This window comes from Ipomoea nil, unplaced genomic scaffold, assembly GCF_001879475.1.
Source record: "Ipomoea nil cultivar Tokyo-kokei standard unplaced genomic scaffold, Asagao_1.1 scaffold3069, whole genome shotgun sequence".
In the NCBI taxonomy this organism is placed as follows: domain Eukaryota; kingdom Viridiplantae; phylum Streptophyta; class Magnoliopsida; order Solanales; family Convolvulaceae; genus Ipomoea; species Ipomoea nil.
Window position 1 is genome coordinate 8,239,139 of NW_017619497.1, and position 27,263 is coordinate 8,266,401.

Genomic DNA, 27,263 nt, shown 5'->3' on the forward strand with positions numbered 1-27,263 from the left:
AATGGTGGGAAGGAGGAGAGGTATTTATGGTGAAAAAATATGGAGTTTCTTAGGAGGAAGAAATGTAGTCATTGGTGGTTACGTGAACTTATGTTTAAGAAATAATGGTAGTTTGTGGAGGATTAATGAACAATTTTGCAGGACTGAAATTCTCAAGTATAATTATTAGGCAAGACTGCAAGAGGATATGAATTTAGATTTTTTGACAAATTGTGGAATTATTTGTGCCAATTTATGTCCATATGCATGCCATTCAAATTAAATAGGACTTGTTATCTTGTTTCACTTCTTGGAAACTTCATTGTTAGTTGTTTTCTCAAAAGTGAGTTTTCTAGTCGGTAAGATGTTATTTGATCACATGTTATTACTCCTGTCTTAATGATTATATTGATGAAACAGGTAAATCATGAGATGTATCTTGTACACTAATGACCATAACAATGTCAAATCCTATGCAAATCACCGTAAAATCAGATGTGTCTTGTACACTAATACACATAACCATGCCAAATATATACCTCTTTTTTGCTTATGCCTTGGAGGCTGGGAGATAAGGTAACTCCTTGGATGTCTCGCATATATTTTCAAATATATATATATATATATATATATATATATTCATAGTTTAGATTTTTGTTTATGATTGATAGTATTGTTTTGACTTTTTGAGGTTAAGTAAAACAAAGTATTGAATAATGGGGACTGAGTTTAATTTCAAAGGTAGATGCGTGTCAAGGAAAGGCCGGCTTTTTTCAGTTAGAGTTGCACTTCACAGCACATTTTTGGAATACGTACTATTCTTGCTTGATTGCTTTCAAGATCAGCCTTCTGTTTAAAATTAATTAAATTCCCCGTGAGTCTAATTCTTGTCACCATTATTTCGATCACGTGTATCATACATAATTTTCTTGGTATAGTTTATCTCGTGTATGTAGTTTGCGTGCTATTACATAGGAGAAGATAATATGGCGATATTCTTTATAAATGTTAATTAATGAAGTGTCTCTTGGCATTCTTGCAATGTTCTTAGTACTACACTCCATGTCGAGTTGAGTCCTTGAAGATGGGTCAATGTACCTTTTAAGTAGATTCTCGTGAGCTGGTATTTAAATTTTAAAAATTTACAAATTGTATACTACGAATATACAATATTAATTTATATGTAATTAATTACTTTGTTTTGTATTCGCAAGTTACTTTTAAATATTGCACTCACGCAATATTAACATATTAGGATTTGATGACCCTGTATTGTTTCTATAAATTCTCTTCTACAGTTGTTATGTGTTTTGACTTAGAAACACAATTTATATTCTAGAAGTTCACAATTATATTCCAATACTAAAAAATATACAATTTATATGTCGTTTATGATCAGGATCCACCTTGCAAAGTGGACTCTGGTCCATGGTATAACAACTCTATGGACTAGTGGACTACCATTGGGACTAAAGCAACTAGAGTGAGTTGTGAACTTGTGATGACCTATTTGGGTTTGTCTAGCTAGATCCATTATCCCATTAGATTTTAGACCAAACTTATTTATATTTATTATTTAGAAATTTTTATCTTAATCAAACAAAGATATATGAATTGGGTTTAATCATATCGTTTATAATCTATTGATATATAAATTGTGTTTTTTTTTTTTTTTTTTTTTTTTTTTTTTACAAAGGAAGGGGGACACCCACGTATACTCAATAAATTGTGTGTGTGTGTGTGTTTTTTTTTTTAATTATAAAAGAAGGGGGACACCCACATATACACAATATTCGCCTATACTAAACCTCTCACATAAAAGACCAAATCAAATACCAATAGCCAACAAGCCACTTGGTATAAATTGAGATTAATTGACATAAAGTTTTAAAAATAAATAATATATATTACTCCATATGTTCTTTATTTTATATGGTTCACATACATGAACCTTATTTCTTAGGGAAGCAATATAATGTGTCATATAATAAGCAAATTGCTTAATGCAAAATCAAATAATCATTTTCCATTTCATATAGATGTTTATAAGCAAGTTCAAGACTTCAAGTCGAATAGCTCCCTGCAGAGTTTTCTATTTGCCTCTTTGATTTGGTGGTTATTTGTTAATTAAGATTAGAATTTTTTGCATTTTTAGTCCCACGACTATAGTGGCACTGGCAGAATTGATCCACGACTTTTGAACATTGCAATTTTAGTCCACGACTATTGATTTTTTTGTAAAAATGGTCCTTCCGGCCACTTTTCCGTCAAAATTTCACCGGAAAAAAAAAATTCTCCATTTTTAGCCGGGTTAAAATTGACATTTTACTTATCTCAAAAACTTAAAAGAAAAAAATTGATATTTGACTACATACAATATTACTGGGCTACATACTACTGCCCCAGGCGGCGGAGTTCCTGGAGCAGGCAGGGCTGTCAGTAAGTGGCGGAGCGGCCGTGGCGTTCCCCGGGCTCCGGCAGCAGCATTGGAGTGGTACATGTACTCTGCCGTCTGGGGCAGTAGTATGTAGCCCAGTAATATTGTATGTAGTCAAATATCAATTTTTTTCTTTTAATTTTTTGAGATAAGTAAAATGTCAATTTTAACCCGACTAAAAATAGAGAATTTTTTTTTTCCGGTGAAATTTTGACGGAAAAGTGGCCGGAAGGACCATTTTTGCAAAAAAATCAATAGTCGTGGACTAAAATTGCAAGGTTCAAAAGTCGTGGATCAATCTTGCCAGTGTCACTATAGTCGTGGGACTAAAAGTGCAAAAAACTCATTAAGATTACAAAATGTGTTTTATCTGATCTATAGCACATATTCGAGTAACAAATGCAGTCTTCCATTAAAAAAGAGAATGTTTATAAGGACGTGGGAATATTAAATCCACATGGCTTGCGTGACAAACGACCATGAATCATGCAAGATGATGAAGATTGGAATAAAATCTTAATTAATTGGTACCATAATAATAAAAGCCATTAAAAGACATATACCAGTTGGCCTAGCCTATTGCCCCAGGCCAACCTGCAAGTTTTGACAAGCAAAGCACATATTCCATCTGACACTCAAAATCTATAACTCCATTTCTGCAACTATATTCCTAATTAAGCTAGCTTCAATTCGATCATATCCGACCAGACATCATCATTCTATGACTGGGATTTATCCCATAATTGTCGGTTTGTTCTGCAGTTTGCTCCTCTCTGCAAATGCCCACTCTTCTTCTTCTACCTCCAACCATCTCACAAACCAGCCTCATCATCACCTTCAACACTATGAAGCTCTTGCAACTCCCCTGAAATCTTGGACCAAATCCAAACACTCCCGCCATCCACATCTTCATCTCAAATTTGTAAGAGCACTATTACCCTCTCTGTCCTATTTTACCTGTCTTACAGACCAAGCAACCCGCCAAAGAGCTGGCCTAAGAGATAACCTACGGGCCCGTCCTATTTTATCTGTTTTACAGATGGGGCAGGACAACCCGTCAAAGAGCGGGCCTCAGGGGCAACCTGCGGGCCCGTCCAATTTTACATGTCTTACAAATGGGGCAGGGCAACCCGTCAAAGAGCGGGCCTCAGGGGCAATCCTCGGGCCCGTACAGGTCTCCATTTCCAATATTGTTCTTTCATTATTCCTTAAGTGTGTAAGTGATTGCATGTAGGTTCATGGTGTTGTGAACATCATCGGATGGGGAATTCTGGTGCCCGCGGGGGCAATAAGCGCAAGGTATTACAGGAAACTGCGGCTGAGATGTGAGGAATGTTACTCTCTACACACAGTATCCCAAGTGTCAGGGTTCATTGTGGGCACTGTAGGGTGGGGGCTAGGGATCTCTTTGAGGAATTCTGCAGCCAAACAGCACCCTATGACCACCCATGGAATTCTTGGCACTATACTACTCTCATTCTCCACATTACAAGTAATGTGTATATAATTTAAGGAGTAATAAATATGTGTTCTTCCATCAAAAAATGAATATATAATTAATGAGATTCATATATGTTATGAGTGTAGGTGTTGGGTGTGTGGTTGCAACCACATGATGAAGAAGAAAATAGATACAGAAAATATTGGGTGATATATCATAATGTTTTGGGGTATGCACTCATCATTCTCATAATAGCAAATATATTCCAAGGAATAGACAATCATCAGATCAGCCATGGCAGCAGATGGAAATGGTGTTATGCTGTTATTCTGGGAGTTTTCGCCTTTACTGCCCTTGTTTTGGAACTTTTTAGCTGCTGCCTTAAATTTTAAATTCATTCAAATGCAATGTTCAAATAATATAATGTTCATAAATAATTTTTTTCGTGACTCGACAGGACTAGTTTATAACTGATTGTAATTTTATACATCAGTTTAAGATTCAATGTCCCCATTGAAATATATAGCTGGTTTAATCTTGTGACATTCCGTCAATGAGAATCACATATGTGTCAATTGAACATAATATGCTAAGAGCTACTTTTATAAATTACTGTGTGTTATAATCAACACTAAATATAATTTTCATGAAATAATTTCCTGGTATATTAATAAAAGAATGTGCAAGTTATATTATGCATACTAAAAATATTTAATATATTTGTGTAAGGAGCATGAGATAATTAAAAAAAGAATGATTATTTAACAAAAAAAATTAAAATTAAAATCACGATGATGAAGAAGAGCACCCGCAGTAGCAGGTGGAGCGAAGATTTTCTTGCAATCGGAGAAGTTTGATTCTGCTGTTGGAATCAGGGATGGCTGCTTCAGCGATGGACGGCGTAGCAGCGGCGGCGCTTAGATCGGTGCTGCAGCGTGTGCAGCTGGCAGCCGAGCGCTGCGGCCGCCGGTCAGACCGGGTTCGCATCGTCGCCGTGAGCAAGACGAAGCCAGTACCTATTATCCGCCAAGTTTACGACGCCGGCCACCGCTGCTTCGGCGAAAATTACGTGCAAGAACTCGTCGAGAAAGCTCCTCAGGTTTCCTTCTCTCTGAATGCCTCTGAATTTTGAAGGTCTCTCTTCTTAAATCTGCCAATTTTTTTCCTGTTTGATAATCCGAATTGGATTATTGAAGTGTTAATCTATGAGAAATTAGTAATTCCGGAAAATAAAATCTGCAGATTTCTTGTTTGCTACCGCAGATTAAATGAGAAAATAATCATTTCCCCCAAATTCTTATGTCTTTTTACCAGATTTTCGGAATTGAATTGCCTCAGTGTTGTGTGTCCATAGAACTGCATTTGTATGTTTGTTTGAATTTCAAAATTTGGGCATATTGCAGCTTCCAGATGATATAGAGTGGCATTTCATTGGGAATTTACAGAGAAATAAAGTTAAGCCTCTCCTCAGTATGTTTTCTATCCCTAAACTCTCCACACTCTTTCTTCCCAAGCAAAAAAAAAAAAAATTACTTTTGCTTTGCAGATGCTATGTTTACTTCTTTTCTTAGTTATTTATCTATATTAATTGGGGATGAGTTTTAGAAGGTGTATACTGAGTTACTGACTGTAAAAATGTCTTTGATACGGTGTGACTTCTGCAACTATTCAGCTGCTGTTCCAAATCTCTCCATGGTGGAGAGCGTCGATGATGAGAAGGTAAATAAACGACGCCACTATGAATTATCTCTAGGGGGACAATTGCACATTAATGGTTATATGCTCATATCTCTAGCGGGGCAATTGCACATTAATGGTTATATGCTTCAATACGCCCCTGATACCAAATTGAAGCTCCATCTCAACTAAAAGCCTAAGCTGATAGTTAGATTGCACATGAATGGTTATATGCTCAACAAAGCTATAGAAGTTCACCTGTTGCCAACATTTTGTAATGTCCAGATAGCGAATCAGCTCGACCGTGTGGTTGGAAACGTTGGAAGAAAACCTTTGAAGGTTTTGGTTCAAGTGAATACAAGCGGAGAAGAAAGTGGGTAAAATGGCGAATGGTCCTTGATTTTGTAGGGTCACTCTCTTCCTTCGTATATGTAAAATGTTTACGTATACAAGAATGGATCTCAATAACACTTTTCGGCTTTTAATTTCCACCTGCTGCAGCTAAATCTGGCGTTGAACCAGATGGGTGTGTGAGGCTCGTCAAACATGTAACCTCGAGCTGCCCCAACCTCGAATTCCATGGCCTGATGACAATCGGAATGCCTGACTACACTTCCACCCCCGAGAATTTTAAGGTAGCGGTTTAACATGTTCTTTGTCACGCCCATTATTGCTGTTAACTTCTCCTCCACTTTATCCACTATAAATAGCCAAAACTCTTAGTCTGTTGCTTTCAGACGTTAGCGAAATGCAGAAGCGAGGTATGCAAGGCTCTTGGAATATCCGAAGAACAATGTGAGCTCTCAATGGGCATGTCTGGTGACTTTGAACTTGCAGTGAGTAAACTTTCCATGAGCCTTAATTTACCATTGTATATATAGATTATGATGTGGATATATACACATTCCAATTACTTCTTGCACAAGAAACCGAATCGTAATAATTGGTTGCTGCAGATTGAAATGGGCAGTACAAATGTTAGAATTGGATCAACTATATTTGGACCAAGGGAATACCATAAGAAGCAATCAAACTAGCTACTATCCAACATAGTACCCAAAGCGATAGTCCCCCCCCCCCCCGGCTACTTGACCGAGCTGGATAGAAAGAATCTCAAATCTGTGTCACTAGACTACAAGATTTTTGACAAATGCATTTATAGATTTCAAGTAATCAAAACAGTTTCGCACTTTATTTTTTTCTGTTTCCTCTTTCTTTTATAGATTTCATTTTTCATTTTGGTTGGTGTGGCTAATGTGGTTAACCAACTCCTAGCACCCCTCCATGGAGATTGTTTTCAGATCATTGTAGCAAAATAATATAAGAATGTTACAATGTGAATTCAAGCATCATCTAATGAGAATTGTATCGAACAATATTAAGTACCATCCCCGGGTCAATTTGACCAACACTATCTGCCCACATGATCTGCGGCAATCATTATTGTGTGGACCACAGTCCAAAACGACACAAAATACATTATTCTGAAGCACAAAGTACATTTATTTCAACTCATAAAATATATTTTTATAACTCATAAAGTATATTATCTAATCTTATCCTAGAAAGTTCATTATTCTAACACATAAGAGGTTGCAACAAACGTCGTTATTGACCAACAAATTTTTTTTTTTTTAACGCCAAAACAAATCATTTTGAGGGCATAATAAATAACAAAAAGTATAATAATAATTTTTTTAACGCCAAAACGATGTCGTTTTGAGAGCATAATAAAGAACAAAAAGTATAATAACAATCTGAACCAAATAATTTTTAAATTTTTTAATAAATTAAAAATACTGAAGAAATGTAGCATATTTTCCCGCCAAATTTCTAATTAATAAATTATTAAATAAGGTATTTTAATAATTTCTATCATAATATCTTCAACTAATATCACTTACCTTACTTTTTCCTTTTAATGTATTTAATTTAATTTAATAATTTAAGGGTGGTTTGATGGGAATTGAATATGCTAATCATTGATTTTACACATATATACAATAAAATGTGATTTTTTTAATTAAAAAAATCCAAATAAAAGGGAGGTTTTATATTGTTAATTATTAAAAAAGAAAAAAGGAAAAAGTAAAGGGAATACCGAATTAGCAGCAAGAGGTTATAGTCACAGTTTTGAGTGCATCCTGAAAACCCTCAGAAGCAAAGAGAGAAATTTTTGGGTGATGAGATGAGATCGGAGATGAATTCACAGCACAAACATGGAAGGAGCAACGGAGGAACATGTAGCCCGAAGACGATGAGGGTGGTTATGGTGATGATCGGCGTCTGCATTGCCGGTTACGTCATCGGACCGCCGCTCTATTGGTTCCTCTCCGACACCTTCACCGCCGCCGCCACCTCCTCCTCTTATTCTTCTTCCTCTTGCCCTCCTTGTCACTGCGATTGCTCTCTTCAACCCCTCCTTTCCCACCCTAACGGTACGTACGTTCTTCAATTCTCTTTTCATTCCACCCTATTACGAATTTACGATTACATTTAGAGGTGACGAATGTGTAAATTTGATTCAGTTATCGTCAACCTAAATTGGAGCTCGTAGTTTCGGTGAATAATGTATGTAGAGGTGAGGAATGCTGTCAAGTTAAATTGAAGCTATTCAAACATCTCCAGGAGCTCAAAACTTAATCAACCCTTTCTGTTTTTCTAATCTTTCATATATAATATTATATTATAAATTTAGCTAACATCTTTATATATTCGTATTTATGTTATTATATAAATAACTATAATGAGATATAGAACTTGAATTTATCATACTCGAGCTTGAATTGAATGATCAAATTTCTTGAACAGAGTTTCGAGTTTTAACTAGTTAGCTACCATACATATTGGTTGAGTTGTATATTTATGTACAATACAATGATTGACTTGATTTTCATGTTGTACTGCAGGACTAAATGTCACTCCTTTCATCGGTAAGTATAACTCGAAAAGCCTTTTTTTTTTTTTTGGGCGAGTTGAGAGTCGAGTCTGTTATTAACTGAGAAAATGAAAACAGAGAATTGAAATAAACGCAAATTTTTATTTTTTTGGGTAGATTGCATGGAGCATGATCCGGAGCTGAGAGATGGGTCAGAGAGGAATATGACAACTATTTTGGTGGAGGAGCTTGAGCTAAGGGAAAGTGAAGTTCAAGAAATACAGCAGAAAGCAGATGAGGCACTTTTGGAGGCAAAGAAGCTGACTTCCCAGTATCAGAAAGAGGCAGACAAGTGCACTTCCGGGATGGAAACCTGCGAGGAGGCCCGGGAGAAAGCCGAGGCAGCACTGGAGGCGCAAAGACGGGTTACCGCCATGTGGGAGCTTCGGGCTCGACAGAAAGGCTGGAAAGACAACCTCATAGCTGCCAGCATTGAAAGTGTCCAAGCTGCTCTTGGTGGAGACACAACCATGTCTCTCAATGATCTGTAGATGTTCTCTTTTTTTCCTTAAAATTCTGTCTGATACATTTGAAAGTAGATTCTAGAATCTATATAGCCATAATAACAACCTCATGTTGATTCCACACAAGAGAAGAAGATGCAGTTCAAATTGTACGAATCGTACGAACGATGTGAGCCTAGCATCAGTCGAGCTAAAATGTCATCGGTTTATCTATGTCAGGGTCACGGGAATCACCTCGTTGGGCTTCGGGAGATGAGAATGCACAGTTGGTTGATATGTAGAGCATGGATGAAATCACGTCGGTGGATCCATGAGAGCAGAGACATCAAACCGAGCCCCCCCTACTTCACTCAGAAGGCGCATTGCTGCTGCTCGGGAGAATTTCCGAGCGAAGAGAAAGCAGGGGACGAGCGTGGAGTTATTACTGCACCACTCTGTTCTGTCCTCGGTTTTGTAGTATACATTGCGGATGGCCTGTTCCAACAATTCGGGAGCGGGTGAATGTGGTTCTAAGTTTGCTGATAGAGTATAACGCAATACGCAAAATTTATTCTTTGTACCTTTATTCTTTTAATTTTTTCGGGTCCTGCATCGGCATAAGTGAATCTCATAGGATGCCAGCCGCCTTTTTCCATATTGTTTGAAGATTGGTTCCATACCGTGTAAGTCACGGTTCTGCGTTCCAGTTCACCTCCGAGTCCATGCATCTATACACGCGATATAAGAATCAGAACAACGTGAACACAAAAACATGACACGATAACAGTTCTATAGTACCAGAAATCGAATCGATATACTACTTACTTCAAGTAATGTCGGCACATAGTGTTCATCGGGGATACAGTTATGCTGCTTTTGAAGGTTCTGCAAGAACTACTCTCCGTTAGGAAATAATTCAAAGGAAGCAGTGTTGCATGTTTCTTCGATGAAAAACACAACATTATAGTTAAAACGCAATGAAAAGTATATGACCCGTAAAACCCACACTTACAAGATTCGGATTCCTCAGACTGGCCTCTATCGGTGGACGCCTCTAAAAGGTGAAAAAAGTTAAAATGTCAGTAATACAACAATATTATGCGCATTAATTGCCATAAAAACCAGAAATGATCACTTCAGAGACACAAAAAAAGAAAAACAGATTAATGCATCATGGACCTTGCAAAACTTCTTGAAAACTGGTAATACAACTTCATCATCTGCAACAACGACCGCATGTTTTCGAATTAAACTGATCCACTGGAATAAAAGCGAGCAAATTAAATTGGTTTGGTATCAGGATGTTAATAATAGTAAATTAATAACTCAAAGAAGATCTAGAAACTTTACTTGTGATCCTTTCCGCCATTTGCTCCTTGGTATATACGGTATCATCCTCGGGTTGTAGCGGCTTTCTTTTTCTTTTTCACTTTCATCCAAAAAACTAAAACAGAAACACAAGGCTTGAATAAAATCCATAATCAAGAATACATAAATCTTCCACGGGTCAAACCGTGAATTTTATCCATTTTACCTGTCCACGAAACTCCTTGGAGAACCCATCAAATATGTGTATACATAGCTGAAGTTGTATAAAGGGACACAGCTGCAAAAATAAAGCGTTATACCTTCAGGAGATTGTCTTCCTTCAAAGAATTCACAGATAGTATACCGGGCAACAAAACCACAAAAAAGAAATAATAATATATATAAATAACCATAGGTAAAACTAAAAAAGAAAGATAATAGATTCAAAGTAATTACTTTGCACCTTCCAGAAAAGCAACGACCTTTTTAAATTTACTAGGGATGGAAAAATATATAGTACTCGTATCTATAAAAATCCAGTTTGGGTCATTATTCCTATGAACGAGGTTGCAAATCTTTTCTACATTATATATATATATATATTGCACGGGGCATTTGGCATGTTCACATCGTCCTCTCCTTTCACCACCCGTATCTATATATTCACTGAAATATTGTGCACATCATGTAGAAGGGAGCCAAAAACACACCCTCCTAAAGCAGAAGTGAGGAGGTACATTTTCTCGTTCATCAGTTAAAAGAAATATATAGAAATTCACAAATAGCAAGCACATTTTTTCTATTATGTTTTCATTTTGTCAAGTATTTTCTATTCAACGTTTCTCAAAAGCAAAAGCACCAACCTTTCCGATAACAGAACAAATCTTTGATTTGCTGGATCTTCAAGAGCTGCATTAAGTAATAACCTCTCTGCTTCGATCATGCTTGATTCTCCCCAAGCTACCTATACATTCCCTCAACATTAGTCCAAACATAAAACCACAATTTGCACCATTAATGCCATTAACAAGAAGAAGATTCAGAAGCAAATGGCAATTTATAATTCTTTATATCTTAGATATCCACTAAGAAAAACTAAATGATGGCAAAAAGAGATTCTTGCCCACAAAGGCGAAATTCTTTCGCCCCAAGCCCCCACACCCCAGCCCGACAGGATATTCCCTCGCCCCCCAAGCCCCACACTCCGGCCCGGCCAAACAGGATAGGGGGGGTGAAATTCTTAATATGTGCATGTAGTTAGCAACTTAATATTGAGTCTGCTAAAATTCTTTTAACACAGATTCCCAAGTTCAAACTCATCAAAATTGGATCTTTTAACAATTAAACAACCAATAAGCTGAAGAAATTACCTTAATGCTATTTTTCAGCTGCCGGTTGTAAAAGAAAGGGGAACTTGTAGTAGACTTATCAAATGCAAACCCTGGCTCCGAGTGTATATATATAGAGAAATTGGCAGAATCAGCATCCTGCAAACATCAATTTTCTCAGCCAACAAATTTTCTAACCAACCTCGAGTTAACTCCTCGTAATCCAAAAAAAAAATCCTAAAGTTGGAAACTTTCATTATAAACATTAAGAAAACTGAATTCGGCTGACCTGGAAGAAGCTTCTCCAAAGAAAATCCAGAGGCAAATTTCTCCGAGCTAGGAACAGGAAAGCTACCTTGGGATTGCCGGAAAAGTTGTGGTTGGAAGGTTTATAGTTACGGGAAACTGAAAGTATGGTTTCTGGAGCAGGGATGAGGTCGGAATCGGAGAGGGAGTAGCGCTGGAGCCTAAGGAAAGCTAAGATACAGAGAACGAAAGACGCAGCGATCACCAGCTTCCACCCTAACCACAAGGCGTGGCGCACGGATAAGGGCGGCGCCGCCGCCGCCGCTAGCTTCTTCGCCATACTTCGCGAAGCTTCTCCTCTCCTCCCTGTAATTCAAATTTGTGTATGAATTATATATGATTCATATACGTATCAGCGCGTGTATATAAGCTGATACATACATGTATAGTTTTAGAGAGAGAGAGAGAGAGAGAGGATAGATACATTAAGGCGGCGGCGGTGGAAGGGAATGGGAATCAGGTAAGACAGCACAGCAGCATTCAGGGTCTCAGGGAAGTCTCTCCCTCCTCCCCTGTTCACACCCGTGCATTCTTTCTGTTCCCTACGATTGCGATTTGCGAAGCGGTGAGGAGGTCAATACGACGTCGTTTTCTTCGTGATTTTCTGCTATTTTTCCTCGCTGTAAAGTACTCATTTTTTCCCCTTTGATAAGCCATAAAGATTATAACTTTATTTATGAGAAGAAAACTTCCCCGAGGACTCAATTAAGGGACAAAGTGTGGTGTTGGCCAACAAGTTAATTTGTTGGATTGATTTCTTTTATATAAGAGGGATTAAAAATTCTCAATCTATAAGGATGAGAGTATACGTCCACTTATACCAACCAAGCTGTTTATAAATATTATCTTTATAATTTATAATAAATTCTGCAATCACTATTTAAATGTTGTACTCTGAGTAACGACAAAAAATTAACTGAATGACTTAAACCAAGAACCATGACAACCTAATTAAATTAGTCAGAATATAGCAATTATTACTTTGTTAGTTCAGAGCCTTTGTTTTTTTTTTTTTTTAATCTTTATAATCTCGTCTTACTCATTATAATTCTTTACCTTTTAAAGCCAAAATGCGAACTTCACTGACTTTTTTTGTTGAGAAAATATTATCTAGTTATCTGTGGTTTTCTAATTTTAGGATAGTTTTGCGTTTATATGATGGTTTTCTAATTTTAGGATAGTTTTGCGTAGTTATTTATGTTTGTGTTTTATAATTTTAGGATTGTTAGGCGGCGGGCGGTGCAAGCGACGGGGACGTGGCAGGACCAAAGCCGAGTTGTAAAGGAATGGAAACACGCATCTGACAGACCAGCAATGGACGGCGACGTCGCGCCGCGATTTTCTATGTCAGATCTGGTAATCTGGTACATGTTGTCCACCAAACAAAACACGCACATTAACATTAATTATTGCATTACAATTAGTCAAAATGGAAGGTAACCGTAAAACGTTTAAGATACATTTTACAATTTTATCTCTTCTGTAATAAGGTTTTAGACAGCGACAAGTGGGACCCAGATGGGAGAATAATGTTTTTTTTTTTTTTAAATCAACTATTGTTGAACCACCTTGACCTTCTTGGGGGCTTCCACAACAACGTTCAAGATTTTGCCAGGGACATATATTCTTTTCCTTACATTAATCCCATCAAGAAACTTGCACAGTTTTGCATCAACTGAAGCTAACCTAAAAGCATCCTCTTCTGTGCATCCTTCTTCCACCTCTATGGTTCCCCTCGTCTTCCCGTTGATTTGGACGGGGAGAACCACGGTGCTGTCTTTTAAGTAAGCGGGATCCGCCTGAGTAAGGAAGCCCGGGAGGGTGGGTTGGAGTCGAAGATAAAAGATAAACCAGTAATCTTACTATCAGTTTAAACTTTTAGTTGAGACAGAACACATATAAACTCGTACCTTAGGGAAAGGCTGATATGCGAGCGATTTTGCGTGTCCCAAGCGAGACCAGAGCTCCTCAGACATGTGAGGTGCATATGGTGAAAGCAGCAAAACAAATTGTTCTATTATTGAGGTTGGAAGTTTGTCCCACTGAAAGTGTGAAGTGAAAACTTGTTAAGAAACTTTATACAGAAACTCGGGAGAAGAAGGCGTTAATGGTGAAATAGGAAGAGAGACGACGAGACCTTATATGCAGCGTTTATGAACTCCATCATTGCAGAAATGCCTGTGTTGAATCGCGTTCCTTCAATTTCTTCGGTTACCTGCAAAAACCAATTCACCAGACGAAAAGATATGGTAAAACATCCTAGGAAGAGATTCTGTGTCATCCTCGAGGTTCTCTATGTAATGCCGATAGGGATGCTGTTCTATTGACGGTTCTAAGAAGAATATGTATTTACCTTTTCAATGGTGCGATGGAGACAACGATGTTGTTCTATTGACGGTTTCTCGTCCACAGTTACAGTCCCATCCTGAAACGTACCGTTGGGTAAAGGTGGACCGATTATCAATCTCCAAACTCTTGCCAGAAAACGATGAACACCTTCAATGCCACTGGTACTCCATTGTTTCGAGTCTCTGTTGCAGATGATGAAAGCTGTGCGATAAGTTTTCGCAACAAAAAGGAGATAAGGATGGGGCAAAGAAAGTGAGAGATACCTCAATGGACCCATAAACATTTCATATAAGCGAAGAGAATCTGCACCGTACTCAAAAACAACATCATCTGGGTTTATGACATTTCCCCTACTCTTACTCATCTTGTAAGCTCGGGTAACCAAACGTATACTTGGATCATCTTTTAACACAAATGAATTCCCAGATTTTATGACCTGCATCATCCAAAATTACATGTTTTCTCAGAAATCAACTCTGTTCAAAATGGTATTTGTAAAACTATTGGGCGGTGGCTGATAAAGGCCAAGTCTAGCACCTGGTAGCTGGGGAATTGTTGAGCGGAGGTCGATAAAGGGCTTAAAAGGCTAAGTCCAACACCCAGTGTCTCGAAAATGTGATGGTGGTTTATAAGGAAATAAAGTTGCGCCTTCACTACTAGCTATAGTTTTTGGCTTAATGGTAAGCTATCAGAGCCAGGTCAGGGGTTCTCGAGTCCGAGCAATAACATTTAAGACTGGTTGGTGCTGGGTGGGGGGAATTGTTGGGCGGAGGCCGATAAAGGGCTTAAAATTAGGCCAAGTCCAGCACCCAGCCTCTCGAAAATGTGATGGCAGTCTACAAGGAAATAAAGTTGCGCATTCGCTACTAGCTATAGTTTTTGGCGTAGTGGTAAGCGCTTGATCTAACAAGTGGTATCAGAGCCAGGTCACGGGTTCTCGAGTCCCAACAATAACATTTAAGACTGGTTGGTGCTGGGTAAGGGGAATTGTTGGGCGGAGGCCAATAAAGGTCTTCAAAGGAATCTGTTTAGATTAACAAAAACCGAAGCTAAACAAATTAAGAGCGGGAAGTGAACATACCTTCTCTTCTGGTATTCTTTCTTGATTACACTCTGTCAATTCATCAATCAAGTGCGCTGATATCAAGTTGCCATTCTGATCTTTGTATGCAATATATTGAACCTGTGGCATAATCATGTTTCATTTTGAGATAAACACCTCCATATTAATGATCGAAAACGAAACGTAATGAAACCCTTCCCACAGCAAAGCTATACTTACTTCTCCAAGGATGATTCCCTGATTTATCACACATTTAAACGGCTCTTTTGTCGAAACTACACCAATATCATAGAGAACCTGCAACAATCGACACATTTAAATACCAATATTGCCCTCCAGCTGCTTCTTAAGCCATAAAAAATAATGCCTCGAGTCTCGAGATGCACAAAAAAGAATATTCGATGCTTCATAACTCGTACCTTGTGCCAGAATCGGGCATAAAGTAAATGAAGAACAGCATGTTCTGCCCCACCAACATAAACGTCAACAGGGCTCCAATACCTGCACAAAAGAATACGTTGAAGCTCATGAAGATTTGAAGAACGTAGAAATTGCGATAATAAAACAAAATTAAGCATAAATAAATAGAACCTAAGCAGCGTGCCTAGAGAAAAGACCGACTAACCTTTCTTTTTCCTTGTCAACCAATGCACTGGAATTTCTTGGGTCTATAAATCTTAAATAGTACCTGAAATAAATAGAAAATATATAGCCTTGAAATATACAGATGGTAACTATATCATGTAGATACTATACAGCAAATCACGAAAATGTAGCTTATAGCTTCTAGAAAACCCATTACCAGCAAGAACCAGCCCATTGTGGCATAGTGTTTGTTTCACGTAGGGCGGGCTTTCCAGACAGATGATCTTTAGTTTCAACCTGAAATAAAAGGTATAAGATTGTGTAACTCAAAATTTCTATGCAACTCAGAACTTGCCCGACATATCGACTGGATTAAGAAGCTGACAAGAAGTCTAAACATACCCAAGATCCGGCTTTAGAAAGGGGTGGTTCCCCTGTCCCCGTGGGAGTAAAATCATCGAGCTCAGGAAGGATAAGGGGCAGCTCAGTGTCAGGAACCGGAACACATTCTCCAGTTTCATCCAAAAACATAACAGGAATAGGCTCTCCCCAATAACGTTGTCGGGCAAAAAGCCAGTCTCTCAGCTTGTAATTTACCTGAAATTAGATAAATTGTAAAAATACCTTCCCAATAGAGTCCCCAAAAGTACGAGATTTATATCGCGTAAAAAGTAAGAGCTAGGAAGCACCTGTTTCTTTCCAGACCCACTTTTTTCAAGCCACTCAATGACTCTAGAAGCTGCGGTTTTGCTAGGCAAGCCATTAATGTCGAGCCCTGTCAATGAACTCGATGAATTCATCATTGTTCCTTCACCCGTATAAGCTTTCTCAAGATTTCTGAGAGTATCATCAACGGGCATGATAACCCATGAAATTGGAATATTATACTTCAGTGCAAACTCATGGTCGCGTGTATCATGAGCAGGCACAGCCATTATTGCTCCAGTTCCATAGCTGCAATACAGGTTATAACAGTCAGATTCGGGAAAGGACAATTGAAAATGTGTTCCGTCTCAACTAAAAGCCTACGCTAATAGTTGGACTAAACATGTTTATATATTTTATGCTCAAGGGCCGATTACTTTGGACCATAATCTCTTTTTATCAGGTGACAGGGAGATTCGAACCCATGACCATGTGCATGGGATTGGCACTGATACCAAATTGAATAATGCGTTCTGTCCCAACTAAAAGTTTAAGCTGATAACTGAACCACACATTTATGTTTATATATTGTATGTATGCTCAACAAGGACAAACAAACCTTCCCAAGACGTAGTCAGCAACCCAAATTGGAATAGCTTTCCCATTAGCTGGATTTCTTGCATAGCAACCGGTAAATACTCCTGTTTTTTCCTTTTGAAGCTCAGTCCTCTCAAGGTCACTCTTTCTTGAGGCAAGCTCTGTGTACGCCTCCACCTGTGCTTAAAATAGGTAGCAGCTTAGAAACCCCAAGTCCCGAGAACTGCGAGATTAACAACTTCAGAGGCCAGACAAACATACATTTTGTTTTTCGGATTCTGATACAATTGACGACATTAGAGTATGCTCAGGTGCAAGGACTAAATAGCTGCATGAAAAAAAAAAAAAAAAAAAAAAAAAAAAACTTACCACTAGTGAAGCTGCCAAAAAAAAAAGGAACTAAGGGGGGCATGAAGTAGTAAAAAAGAAAGCAAAAATGCGTACTTTGCCCCAAAAATAGTATCAGGCCGTGTTGTGTATACAGTAATTTTCAAATCTCTATCTCGACCATCACCATCTAAGACACAAAATTCCATCTCCGCTCCCTCCGACCTCCCTATCCAGTTTCTCTGCATTTCCTTAATACTTTCAGGCCAATCAAGGTCATCTAAATCTTCAAGAAGGCGATCGGCATATGCAGTAATTTTCAACATCCATTGCCGCATAGGCTGCTCTGCAATAAACAATGTACTGTAAAATCATGAAAGCATTCAAGAAACAAAAATTAAGGAAATAAAGGGAGAATAAAAAAGCAAAAGCTACTCAGAGGGTTAAAACAACTTAATTGTGTATAACAAAAGCATACCTTTCTAATGACAGGATGCCCTCCACGCTCACTTACTCCATCAATTACCTCTTCATTTGCCAAGACAGTACCGAGGGCAGGACACCAATTTACAGGAACTTCAGCCTAAAATATAGCAAAAAAAAAAAAAAAAAAAACTCTTTTAAGTCCAGTTCTAGGAGAAATTACTACCATTCTAAGAGTACGCCATACCTGATATGCTAGCCCGCGTTTCAATAATTGAATAAATATCCACTGCGTCCATCTATAGTATTCAGGTTCAGTTGTACTAATTTCACGGTCCCAATCATATGAGAAGCCTAATGATTTGAGCTGAAAGGTCATTTTTAGATGTCAGTCAATTAGTTCTTTTTTTTTTTTTCTTTTTTTTTTTATTTATCAACTCACCAAGTTAAATTAGAGGCAAGATACATGAAATAGAAGCAATATCATTGTAGCAAATAAGTCAAATATCAGGCAATATGAGACACTGAGGCAGGTACCTGTAACCGGAAGCGGTTTATATTTCTTATTGTTGTGATTCTTGGGTGTGTGCCTGTCTATCAAACAAAGGCAAGAAAAAAAATATATAAAGATACATTACCAAAACACAGGAATCAAAGTTAATCATGATAAAAAGAATGAAAACAACCTCTATTGCATATTGCTCTGCAGGTAAGCCAAAGGCATCCCATCCCATTGGGTGCAAAACATTGTAACCTTGCATCCGCTTAAATCTAGCAAGGATATCTGTAGCAGTGTATCCAAGAGGATGGCCAACATGTAAACCTGCTCCACTGCAAGAAACGATCAAATGGGAGATCATCATGAGGAAAGTCCTAAAGTTGATTGAAACTGATAAAGGCTAAATCATTAAAATCATATGAACAGCTTATCACCATCTATGGCATTTAGAGGCAAATGCTAGTTGTGAATCCTTAAAGGCTCCACCTTTTCGATTTCTATGTAGCCAGTAGCCACCAGGCACCAGCTTCCCTTGCCACCACCCCCAAATTTTTGGTCAATGTAATACTCGTGGTACAGACTTAGTCGTCACTTATCCATGGATTATTTTTGCCACCAATATATCATTTAATAAAATGACTGATTCGGTCCTTCATATACTAAAATGCCCATTTTAAGCATAACTTAGAGGTTATGATTATGCATATAACTCAAGACTAAGTTGGATATAACTGAACCAAAAGTGAAACTTTACCCTAAAAAAGAAAAAAATCAAGAGTTATAGTAAAGTCATTATCTTTTCTGCTCCCACAGCATCCCCTTCCTGAGAACAGTAGAGTAATTGATTAATGGTATATAGTATGAGAGAAAATAAGAACCTTGGATATGGGAACATGTCGAGAACATAATACTTGGGTTTCGAAGTGTCAATTTCATCGGGGGTCCGGAATGTCTTCTTCTCCTCCCAAAATTTCTGCCACTTGGGCTCGATTTCGTGAAAGGGGTAGGCTCGCCTCACTTGTTGCTCTTCATTTTCCTTCTGCTCATCCTCCACTTTAACGCAGCTTATACCATTGGTTTTGCTGACACAATTGGAGAGCCTGAGGCGGAGGAAGGAGAATGAGCGACGGCGGAGAAGAGGCCTGAAGTGGGTGGAGATAAGCAACTCACGGCGGCAAAACGGAGGCTGAGAAAAGGGCTGTTGAAGCAAGCGGAGGCGCGAGTGAATCTCGAATTGGGTGTTCATTGTGCTTTGGAAGGGAGAAGTGAGGCGTGGCTGAGTGGTGGTGGACAGTGTTCGATGATGAAGATGGAGATAACGTAGCCTGCGACTTGGCGGTAAGTTTGGGCGGATAATCTGAGGGACAAAATCGTCTTTTGATCCTTTTTAGACTAAATGTTGGATTAAATTTTTCGGGTCAAATTTAATTGTCAATTTGATCGGAGTGACTAAAATTAACAAAAATTACATAGTCAATGCACTAAATTGACACTTTTAAAAGTCAGATGTTGAAATTAACAATGTCCATAGTCATGTGATCAAAATTGAAATTTTCTCTTTGCAATTAGTCTTCGCAAGAATATCATGTACAACAAAAATAGGCGTTAATTTTAAGTAACTTAGACTAGTTTACTTCAATTCACCTATAATCCTCTCAAATCAAATGTAACAAATTCAAAATTATCAACATTTTAGGTTCAGTGACCTAATTGCATTATCGTGTGCAGTTCAATGACCTATTTGACCCCTACTATCTTAGAATATCAAATTTTAATATGTTGGGGGGTATTTGTTATGGGTGTAAGTGTACATACAACTACACATGGGATGTTTGGAACCAAATCATTAGACTGAAGGAATAAGAGAGATGAAATTACAGAAATATCTAACACTTCAAATTGAATCTTCCTCCTGAAAACACCACACATATCTAACACACTGAACCTCAACATTTTGCCTTAACCTACAGATTTCCCAATGCCCCTTCATGGAATATGGTATGGGAGTCCTATACAAAGGTGGCTTTCAGCTGCCATGGCAGATGATAATTTACACTGTATTTTCATCAAGCTCCTAAAGAACTAGTAAACCATCAGGGTTCTTTCTCCAAAATCACGTCTGGTGAGGAGCCGCCGCTGACTTTGCTTGGAGCCGGTGTGTTCCTCCGGGACTGGCGTTTCGTGGGGACCAATATGCCCTCCATCTCCAGCTTTTCACTCATCTCATCGTCCTCATCATCGTCGCCTTCTTTGAAAACCGGGTGCACATAAGCATCTTGCAGGTAGGCTTTCAGGTTCAGAGTAGGCTCTCTTGCTCTTTCCAGAGTATCTTTCATCTTTGCTTCCTGAAATCCAAAACGATATCTGTCAGCTATAGCTGATAGCGTTGGCGAAATTTTATTTCCTTATACTTGCATAACAGTCGAGCGGGAGAATGCTAAGACTTGACCCCCGGCCACTAGGCTAACCCGAGCTTAGAATAGTACCTGTAGTGGATATTTGGTAAATGCTGGCTCATATCGGCCTTTGCAGAACAAATGAAACGAGATGGTTAGTACAGGAAGAGCGATCAGGAATGGCGCTGATGTAGCAGCGTGCTTCGTGCTCAGCAATCCCAATGTCGAGATTTGAGAGAAGACCAATGCAAATATTATGCGCCCGTGGACCGCTGGCCAGAACGCTGCAGCACTTTCGTACTCTTGGTTGTACACGTTAATGATCTGTCAGACGAATCGGGGAAATGGTTCAGTTAATGGACAGAACATTTAAAGACAGACCATCTGTACTGTCAAAAACGACTGCACACCCTCAGATAGTGACTGCAGGTTTCTCTCGTCATATAAAAAAACGACTCCTCTAAAACATTGTCAATTGTCACCAAGGTTGTAACAACAAACCGAGTAACTTAGGAACCAGGAAATGAAATACCTGATGTCGATATACAAGGAAGGCGAAACCAAAGAACACGATTATGAAAGGAATAAGAATTGGCGTGACGACAGCATAGACAAGGCCCAACAAGAAGTACAACTGGATTTGGGGCTCGCCCGTGTTAAAACCGATGCTTCCAGCATCCATTGCCTCCTCCCGGTCCTTTTCGGTTTTCACCAGGAAAAAGTTCTTGAGATGGTAGATTATAAGTGGTTTCAGCCTCAAAATCTCCCCAGCAGTTCCCGACCATCCATCGACCATTATATAGGTTATGAAGAAAGTGGCTTTCATCGGGATAGCAGTACCAATAGTTTTCGGGATACTGCAAAACGGGTAACAGACGCTAAGCATTCATTTGAAAGTATCATTTGAAAAAATCAATACTTGGACCGAACAAAGGAATAACATACCTGTCTGCTGACGAATGGAGGAAAGTGTTCAACTGTTCGAAGGCAGCTCCCGCAATTATGCTGGCAAAGAAGACGTTCACGAAGTTGAAAATATAATATCGGGAAGCTGCTCTTCGCTCCAACGATGATAGACTCAGAAAGCCTTCAAATTTGGACATCAGCATCAATATAGAAGGCAGCACAATGAGAAAAATCTTCAACGCAAGACCGGGCAGAAAGCCTTGAATGAACGCTTTGATGAATTTTCTGCATGGTAACGGGAATTATTTCGATAACTCCTCTTTTATATACCATCTACAAGTGCAAAAAAAATTTAACAATGAAGTATGATCTCATCTAGAAGTGTCACCACTTACTTCTCGATAATAGGCTTCAAAAATCGTGCCCTTTTCTCGATACCTTCAATGCTAGCGAGACCTTGGACAGATGCAACAGGAATCATGAAAAAGAAAGTGAGGAAAAAGAAGGCAACAGCAATTATGAGCCTCCTAATCGTCAGCGAGACATATGGAATTGCCAGATTGTCCCAGTACACATCACGGGGCTCTGGGGCCCACTCTGTCAACCACAAAGTCGGGTTTCTGGACTGTTGTGTTTGTGCAGCAACTGCAGCAGACCATCGAGATTTGAAGGAGACAAACGATGCAGGCATGAGAGCTTTGGGGTCGTTTTTTACCCTTTCTTTCTCTTCAGCAATCTACAAGTGCGGAAAGAAAGACTTAGAATAATGTTGAATTTGGAAGATGGAATAGCCTGGCGGGTGGAGAATAATACCACCCGCCAGTTAGGTGGAAGCAATATGAAGAATCAAGGACTAGGAAATGTATATAAGACTGAAATTATATTAGTATTCTCTGTTTCTAATACAGAAACACAGTACATATATATACACAAATACATAACTGTAAATACCTATTCATAAACAGACACAACCCTATAGATAAAACTAACTCTTTATTTTCAACAGCAACGTGGTCTGGGAAATCGATCTAAAGCATTAGTACTTACTTCTTTCGATAATCTCTCAATCTCAGCTGTTTGGTGGTCTATAGCATCCACTCTATTTCCACAGAGGCCGAGACAACCAGTCTGCAAGTTCGAGATGGAATGCAATGGAAGGAGTCAGTCAAACAAGATTTGAAAGTAAAGAGCATCGAAGAATGACAATAAAACAACTTATAAGGTCAAGTAACCCAACGATACCTTCATCGTAGGGCGTTTCGACATATCGCCCCCCCTAGAATACTTTAACTGGTAATAATCAAGCCAATTCTGCTTACTCTCCTTCTGCTTCACCAATTTCGCAAGTTTGTTTGCATTGCATACAACCTGCACGAGTCTCGTAATATAAGAAAAACGGTGAAAGATACTAAATCAAAAGGCTTTGAGCTTTTGTTCGGATCAAACCTGATTCGTTAGATAATCTTGATGGTTAACAAGGAAAAAATGCTCCACACTTTCACTGTACGATTCATCAGGATCTGGAGGGACATTCCTAACAAGGACCTGCAAACAATAGAACGACGGGTAAACAAGTTATGCATATAAGAGTTCGGGATATCAAAGGGTAGACATAATAATGCATGCGAAAGTCACAATAACAATGCCAGAATCCAAAACTGGACTCGGGGACAAGGGAATCCTAAGTATGAAAAGGTTTTATAACAAAAAGAAAAGAGAGAGAATATCAAAATACTATGGAGTACATATTCGGGATTTTCCAATACTTTCATGTCAAAACTTCCCGAATCAAAGTTCAGCAAGGAATTCGCATCTTACTGTATATTGATCAGGTCGCCGCTTTTCTGAAGCAAGAAAGTGAAGACGCATATCAGCAACTTTTGCATACTCGGTGCGCAAAACATAGCATGTCCAAAACGTAAAAGCGTAGGCCATCACAATATGAGCCCAAAACCTGCATAAAAACCGTATGTTCTAATCAGATCGTGAAGCTATTAAGTTAACGAAACTGGAAACACGTATTTTTAGTGCTGGATAACTTCAATGCTCGAAGAAAAGATTCAAACCTGGGAGAGCCTTGTGGAATATTGGAAATCGAAAGCTTATCAATGTTGCTATAGGTCAAGTTAGAGTCTTTCAAGGTGCTATTGGTCCAGTTAACGGGAACAAGGACAGCCCACGACAGCAATGCTATAGGAACGAAGATTTTCAGCCTGCACATATCAAAACCCAGAAATTGGCAATAAATAACGAGTTATCAGAACTCGGAACAATTCAGAAACGCAATTAGAAGTGACACAGGCATACCCGAGTAAGTAGATCCTCAAATATACAGCGGAGTCAAGTCCAGCGTGATCAATGAGCTCAGGTTCCGGCATTTTCAGTGCTTCGGGCATCCAGTTCAGAAACCTCACGTACGATCTCCAATCCAAATTAACAATCCTCTTCACAAATGCCCCAGATTGTGACGGGCTACTTCTCAAACCTTTAAGATACCATTTCGGGAAATACACTCTGTCATTGAATGGCTGAAGCCGTAGAATTGCAAACGCCACTAGGAAGATAAATGCAGTGAGAATATTAATAGCGGCCGCAACCCCCATATCACCCAATGTCGCCATCTAGCACCTGAATAATAAAGATAGAAACTTTGTGTTATGGCATATCATTTTACAGTATAATATACCAAATCATGTTCTGAGATACACCATCATATTAACATTAATGCTGCAACTAATAGGAATTTCCTGTTCAAATTGATACTGAACCAATCCAATCAACAAATTCATGGTTTAAATAAATTACTTGCCTAGATTTGAGATAAAAGGTACTACAAATTAAACCAATTTGCACCATACCACCCAGAAAGTAAAGGATTCCCAGAAACAAATATACACATTCACACAGTAATAATCTGTTTCATGAGCCAAATGCTTAAATCCAAACAGAAAAGACAATCAATTCACTAACAAAAACATACTACAAAAGGAGTTCTCTGCTGAAAAACTGAATCTTTGTCACAGTATTCATAAAGATTGAAGTTTAACCCACAAATTTCACAACTTTGCACCTTCCACAGCAACTGCATAAGGAGAAACACAAAATTAAACAAAAAGGGAGCAAAAGATCATACCTTTTTTTCTCTTTTACTTGGAAATTATTTTTTCTTCTGGGTGCCCAGAAGATTGGCAGGGAGAGGAATACACTCAATTTCCGGACGGTGAGTGTTGGAATCGCTTCAGAGATGAAAGGAAGTCAAGAAGATTCCAGAGGAACATCTGTCTCTTTCCCTCTCATCGCACCCACTTTTACCCAAACCCAGAACACAAAAACCAAATCCCAAATCTAGTACAGTAACATTATTATAACGTAAAGTATAACTACCCGTAGACCGTAGGTTAACATACTCCGTAACAATCGGAAAATGGGGATTTTCTTTGTTGGGAAAAGGGAGCAACTTTTTCAGTGAGGAAGAAGATTGCGAGTCTTGGAAATGAAGTATGGGGTTTTGGGACAAGACAACGTGAATCGTCAAGTTCTAAAAACGTTTTCAGTGGAGGAGTTGAACTGACATTTTTAGTATTCAATGTTAGCGGTTAGTTTTCATTTTTATCTTCTTACATAAATTAATAGTTCGTACACTTCATTTTCGGTGTCGGCAAAGCCACGTGGACTTAGATTTGGTTTAACGGCTACTTTTCTCGCTTGAGACCCTTGAACACGTTTGCCGTGCTGGGGTTTGGTTGTTCCTCGTGGAAACACCTCAGACCGTCGGATTAACAGGGTTAATAAGAGTGACTATATAATTATGATTATGTTTTATTCAGAGTATATATTGCTACATGTTTAGAATCTAATATCGAAATTATGTTTATTTCGTGGTTTAAATTGTTAATATTAGTTTTACTAATTATTTTTTTTTTTAAAGTAAAATTGCAGCAAGGCTGTAGTTGTTGGGATTGTGTGGATAGAGTTGAGCTGTTTTGACAATGTTGTCAGACGCCATAGCCAGCCGGCAAATGAACAGTTTGAAGTTTGACTATTGTTAATGTGATGTTATTATTTGTTGAATCTAATTGTCCTATTTCTTGAATTTAGAGAGCTAATTAATTCAGGATTAATAATATTATAATAAATGATTCTGTATATTTATTATATTGCTGTAATAAAATTGTATTGTATTTTGTAGTAAAAGTCGACACTACAATCAAATTTTTAAAAATAAAATATAATCTCAAGTCAGTGCATAAATAAAAACAATTATACTTTCTTTCGAAAAAAACAATTATACTTTCTTGAATCTCACTTATTCCAATATAATGCAAGCTGCCTTTGGTCAGAAGTTTGAAACAATCAAATAATTATGCCTTATGCTAATTAAATTCTCCTCATTTTTTAAACATGCCAATAACACATCTGTAAATAGAATCATTTTTTTTAAATTCTTTGTTTTGATTAAATGAATTAAATTAATTTGGAAAACGCTTGGCTTTGTTTGGTAATATAGTTAGTTTATCAGCTAATTTAGGTTTATTTGACCATTATTAGCTGTTTGACTTTGTTAAACATTCAATATAAGTATTTGATTAATTAGGTTTTTGTAACAACTTATTGCTCCAACATATTAAAATTCAAAAAACTGATCAAAGTAGCTTTTTCGATAAGCTTTTTAAGAAAGTCATTTTTGTGTATAATTAGCTATCAGCTAACAATTAATATATCAAATATTTTTCTACAATCAACTAATGTTATCTACTGATCAAACCTATTAACCCAATCAGTGAACAAATATTTACCAAACAAGTATTCCCAATAAATGTGTGTAGTGTTTATAATTATATGAATAAATATGGGTGCAGCCCATACATGTTACATGATATATTTAACTTAATATAATCCGGCCATGTGGGACATGAGTATGAATGGTGATGGTGAAATGAAAATGCAAAATGACAAAAACAAGAAAAAGATAATGTCCCCATTGTCCAAAGGAAGAAATGGAGACTCACCATGCAATCATCATTCATGCATGCCTTACAGCCTAATCATACTGCAAAAGGAACTTAATTGGAGCCATGGTGGGAATGGAAAAGCCACCCAGGCCCCATTAGGGCAACGTAAGTAGCCATTCTTTTATTGTAAACAATTGAATCTGATCTTATTATTTATTTGATCATGACATGATTAACAAATGTTGTCCCAATGTTACGTTATTTTATATTATATTCATCAAGTTTATACCAGATATACGTGTATTACTAGATATTCTTTGCAAAAAAAATTTACTTTTGATTACATTGTTATTGATAGTGGCTCATTGTTGGCTATAAATAAGGTAAAATTTGAATTTAACATTGAGGATCTTCATTATTATTTGATTGAAAATATTAGAAAGGTATATGACTATATGTGTATAGCAGTTAGACTAGTCATGTTCTATCGAACACATACACAAGAAAGTTAATTTTTGTGCGAATTGAATTGGACAGCAATATACCATAATTATTTTGATCTAGGTTTATAAATCTCCAAGAATTGAAACCTCCAAAGGGCTTAATTAGACCTGATTTTTGTTATTTATTATTTTTTTTTAATTGTTGTTGCTGATATTGTGCA

The 27,263-nt window shown here is 37.9% G+C and overlaps 6 protein-coding genes across 10 annotated transcripts; 3 read left to right on the forward strand and 3 right to left on the reverse strand.

Moving 5' to 3' along the window:
* The first annotated feature begins 3,110 nt into the window (after positions 1 to 3,110).
* LOC109164661 (cytochrome b561 and DOMON domain-containing protein At5g47530-like) lies at positions 3,111 to 4,291 on the forward strand. Its single transcript, XM_019313188.1, has 3 exons — positions 3,111 to 3,338; positions 3,651 to 3,908; positions 4,004 to 4,291. Exons 1-3 carry the CDS (start codon positions 3,138 to 3,140, stop codon positions 4,247 to 4,249), a joined length of 705 nt encoding a protein of 234 aa, XP_019168733.1. The 5' UTR covers positions 3,111 to 3,137; the 3' UTR covers positions 4,250 to 4,291.
* A 349-nt stretch (positions 4,292 to 4,640) lies between these two features.
* Positions 4,641 to 6,897, forward strand: LOC109164635 (proline synthase co-transcribed bacterial homolog protein-like). 2 transcript variants are annotated; one of them, XM_019313154.1, is made up of 8 exons: positions 4,641 to 4,956; positions 5,261 to 5,327; positions 5,530 to 5,576; positions 5,820 to 5,907; positions 6,036 to 6,169; positions 6,272 to 6,370; positions 6,491 to 6,608; positions 6,657 to 6,897. In XM_019313154.1, exons 1-7 carry the CDS (start codon positions 4,735 to 4,737, stop codon positions 6,569 to 6,571), a joined length of 738 nt encoding a protein of 245 aa, XP_019168699.1. In that variant the 5' UTR covers positions 4,641 to 4,734; the 3' UTR covers positions 6,572 to 6,608; positions 6,657 to 6,897. The 2 variants fall into 2 exon arrangements, with proteins under 2 accessions (XP_019168699.1, XP_019168698.1); XM_019313153.1 differs by having other exon boundaries at positions 6,491 to 6,897.
* A 728-nt stretch (positions 6,898 to 7,625) lies between these two features.
* LOC109165329 lies at positions 7,626 to 9,041 on the forward strand. The gene is made up of 3 exons (XM_019314043.1): positions 7,626 to 7,972; positions 8,444 to 8,467; positions 8,590 to 9,041. Exons 1-3 carry the CDS (start codon positions 7,723 to 7,725, stop codon positions 8,961 to 8,963), a joined length of 648 nt encoding a protein of 215 aa, XP_019169588.1. The 5' UTR covers positions 7,626 to 7,722; the 3' UTR covers positions 8,964 to 9,041.
* On the reverse strand, positions 8,504 to 12,417 carry LOC109165328. Of its 2 annotated transcripts, none has more exons than XM_019314042.1 (11): positions 12,281 to 12,417; positions 11,841 to 12,157; positions 11,594 to 11,710; positions 11,087 to 11,187; positions 10,450 to 10,521; positions 10,266 to 10,359; positions 10,095 to 10,175; positions 9,928 to 9,969; positions 9,741 to 9,800; positions 9,497 to 9,643; positions 8,504 to 9,410 (listed from the first exon to the last, which is right to left on the reverse strand). In XM_019314042.1, exons 2-11 carry the CDS (start codon positions 12,135 to 12,137, stop codon positions 9,231 to 9,233), a joined length of 1,191 nt encoding a protein of 396 aa, XP_019169587.1. In that variant the 5' UTR covers positions 12,138 to 12,157; positions 12,281 to 12,417; the 3' UTR covers positions 8,504 to 9,230. The 2 variants fall into 2 exon arrangements, with proteins under 2 accessions (XP_019169587.1, XP_019169586.1); XM_019314041.1 differs by having other exon boundaries at positions 11,841 to 12,163; positions 12,282 to 12,388.
* Positions 12,418 to 13,253: 836 nt separating this feature from the next.
* On the reverse strand, positions 13,254 to 19,702 carry LOC109165325 (leucine--tRNA ligase, chloroplastic/mitochondrial). Of its 2 annotated transcripts, XM_019314035.1 has the most exons (20): positions 19,224 to 19,702; positions 18,533 to 18,677; positions 18,384 to 18,440; positions 18,094 to 18,213; positions 17,902 to 18,006; positions 17,541 to 17,764; positions 17,358 to 17,424; positions 17,119 to 17,273; positions 16,544 to 16,808; positions 16,257 to 16,451; positions 16,072 to 16,151; positions 15,895 to 15,957; positions 15,689 to 15,770; positions 15,489 to 15,566; positions 15,288 to 15,389; positions 14,470 to 14,642; positions 14,211 to 14,388; positions 13,995 to 14,072; positions 13,768 to 13,899; positions 13,254 to 13,656 (listed from the first exon to the last, which is right to left on the reverse strand). In XM_019314035.1, exons 1-20 carry the CDS (start codon positions 19,589 to 19,591, stop codon positions 13,411 to 13,413), a joined length of 2,913 nt encoding a protein of 970 aa, XP_019169580.1. In that variant the 5' UTR covers positions 19,592 to 19,702; the 3' UTR covers positions 13,254 to 13,410. The 2 variants fall into 2 exon arrangements, with proteins under 2 accessions (XP_019169580.1, XP_019169581.1); XM_019314036.1 differs by lacking the exon at positions 19,224 to 19,702 and having other exon boundaries at positions 18,384 to 18,436; positions 18,533 to 18,673.
* Positions 19,703 to 20,178: 476 nt separating this feature from the next.
* LOC109165326 (protein OSCA1) lies at positions 20,179 to 25,222 on the reverse strand. 2 transcript variants are annotated; one of them, XM_019314037.1, is made up of 12 exons: positions 24,784 to 25,222; positions 23,955 to 24,277; positions 23,714 to 23,860; positions 23,466 to 23,601; positions 23,094 to 23,192; positions 22,890 to 23,015; positions 22,695 to 22,775; positions 22,043 to 22,383; positions 21,687 to 21,932; positions 21,274 to 21,598; positions 20,832 to 21,065; positions 20,179 to 20,690 (listed from the first exon to the last, which is right to left on the reverse strand). In XM_019314037.1, the coding sequence occupies exons 2-12, from the start codon at positions 24,266 to 24,268 to the stop codon at positions 20,439 to 20,441; spliced, it is 2,301 nt and encodes a 766-aa protein (XP_019169582.1). In that variant the 5' UTR covers positions 24,269 to 24,277; positions 24,784 to 25,222; the 3' UTR covers positions 20,179 to 20,438. The 2 variants fall into 2 exon arrangements, with proteins under 2 accessions (XP_019169582.1, XP_019169583.1); XM_019314038.1 differs by having other exon boundaries at positions 23,955 to 24,276; positions 24,781 to 25,222.
* Positions 25,223 to 27,263: the final 2,041 nt, after the last annotated feature.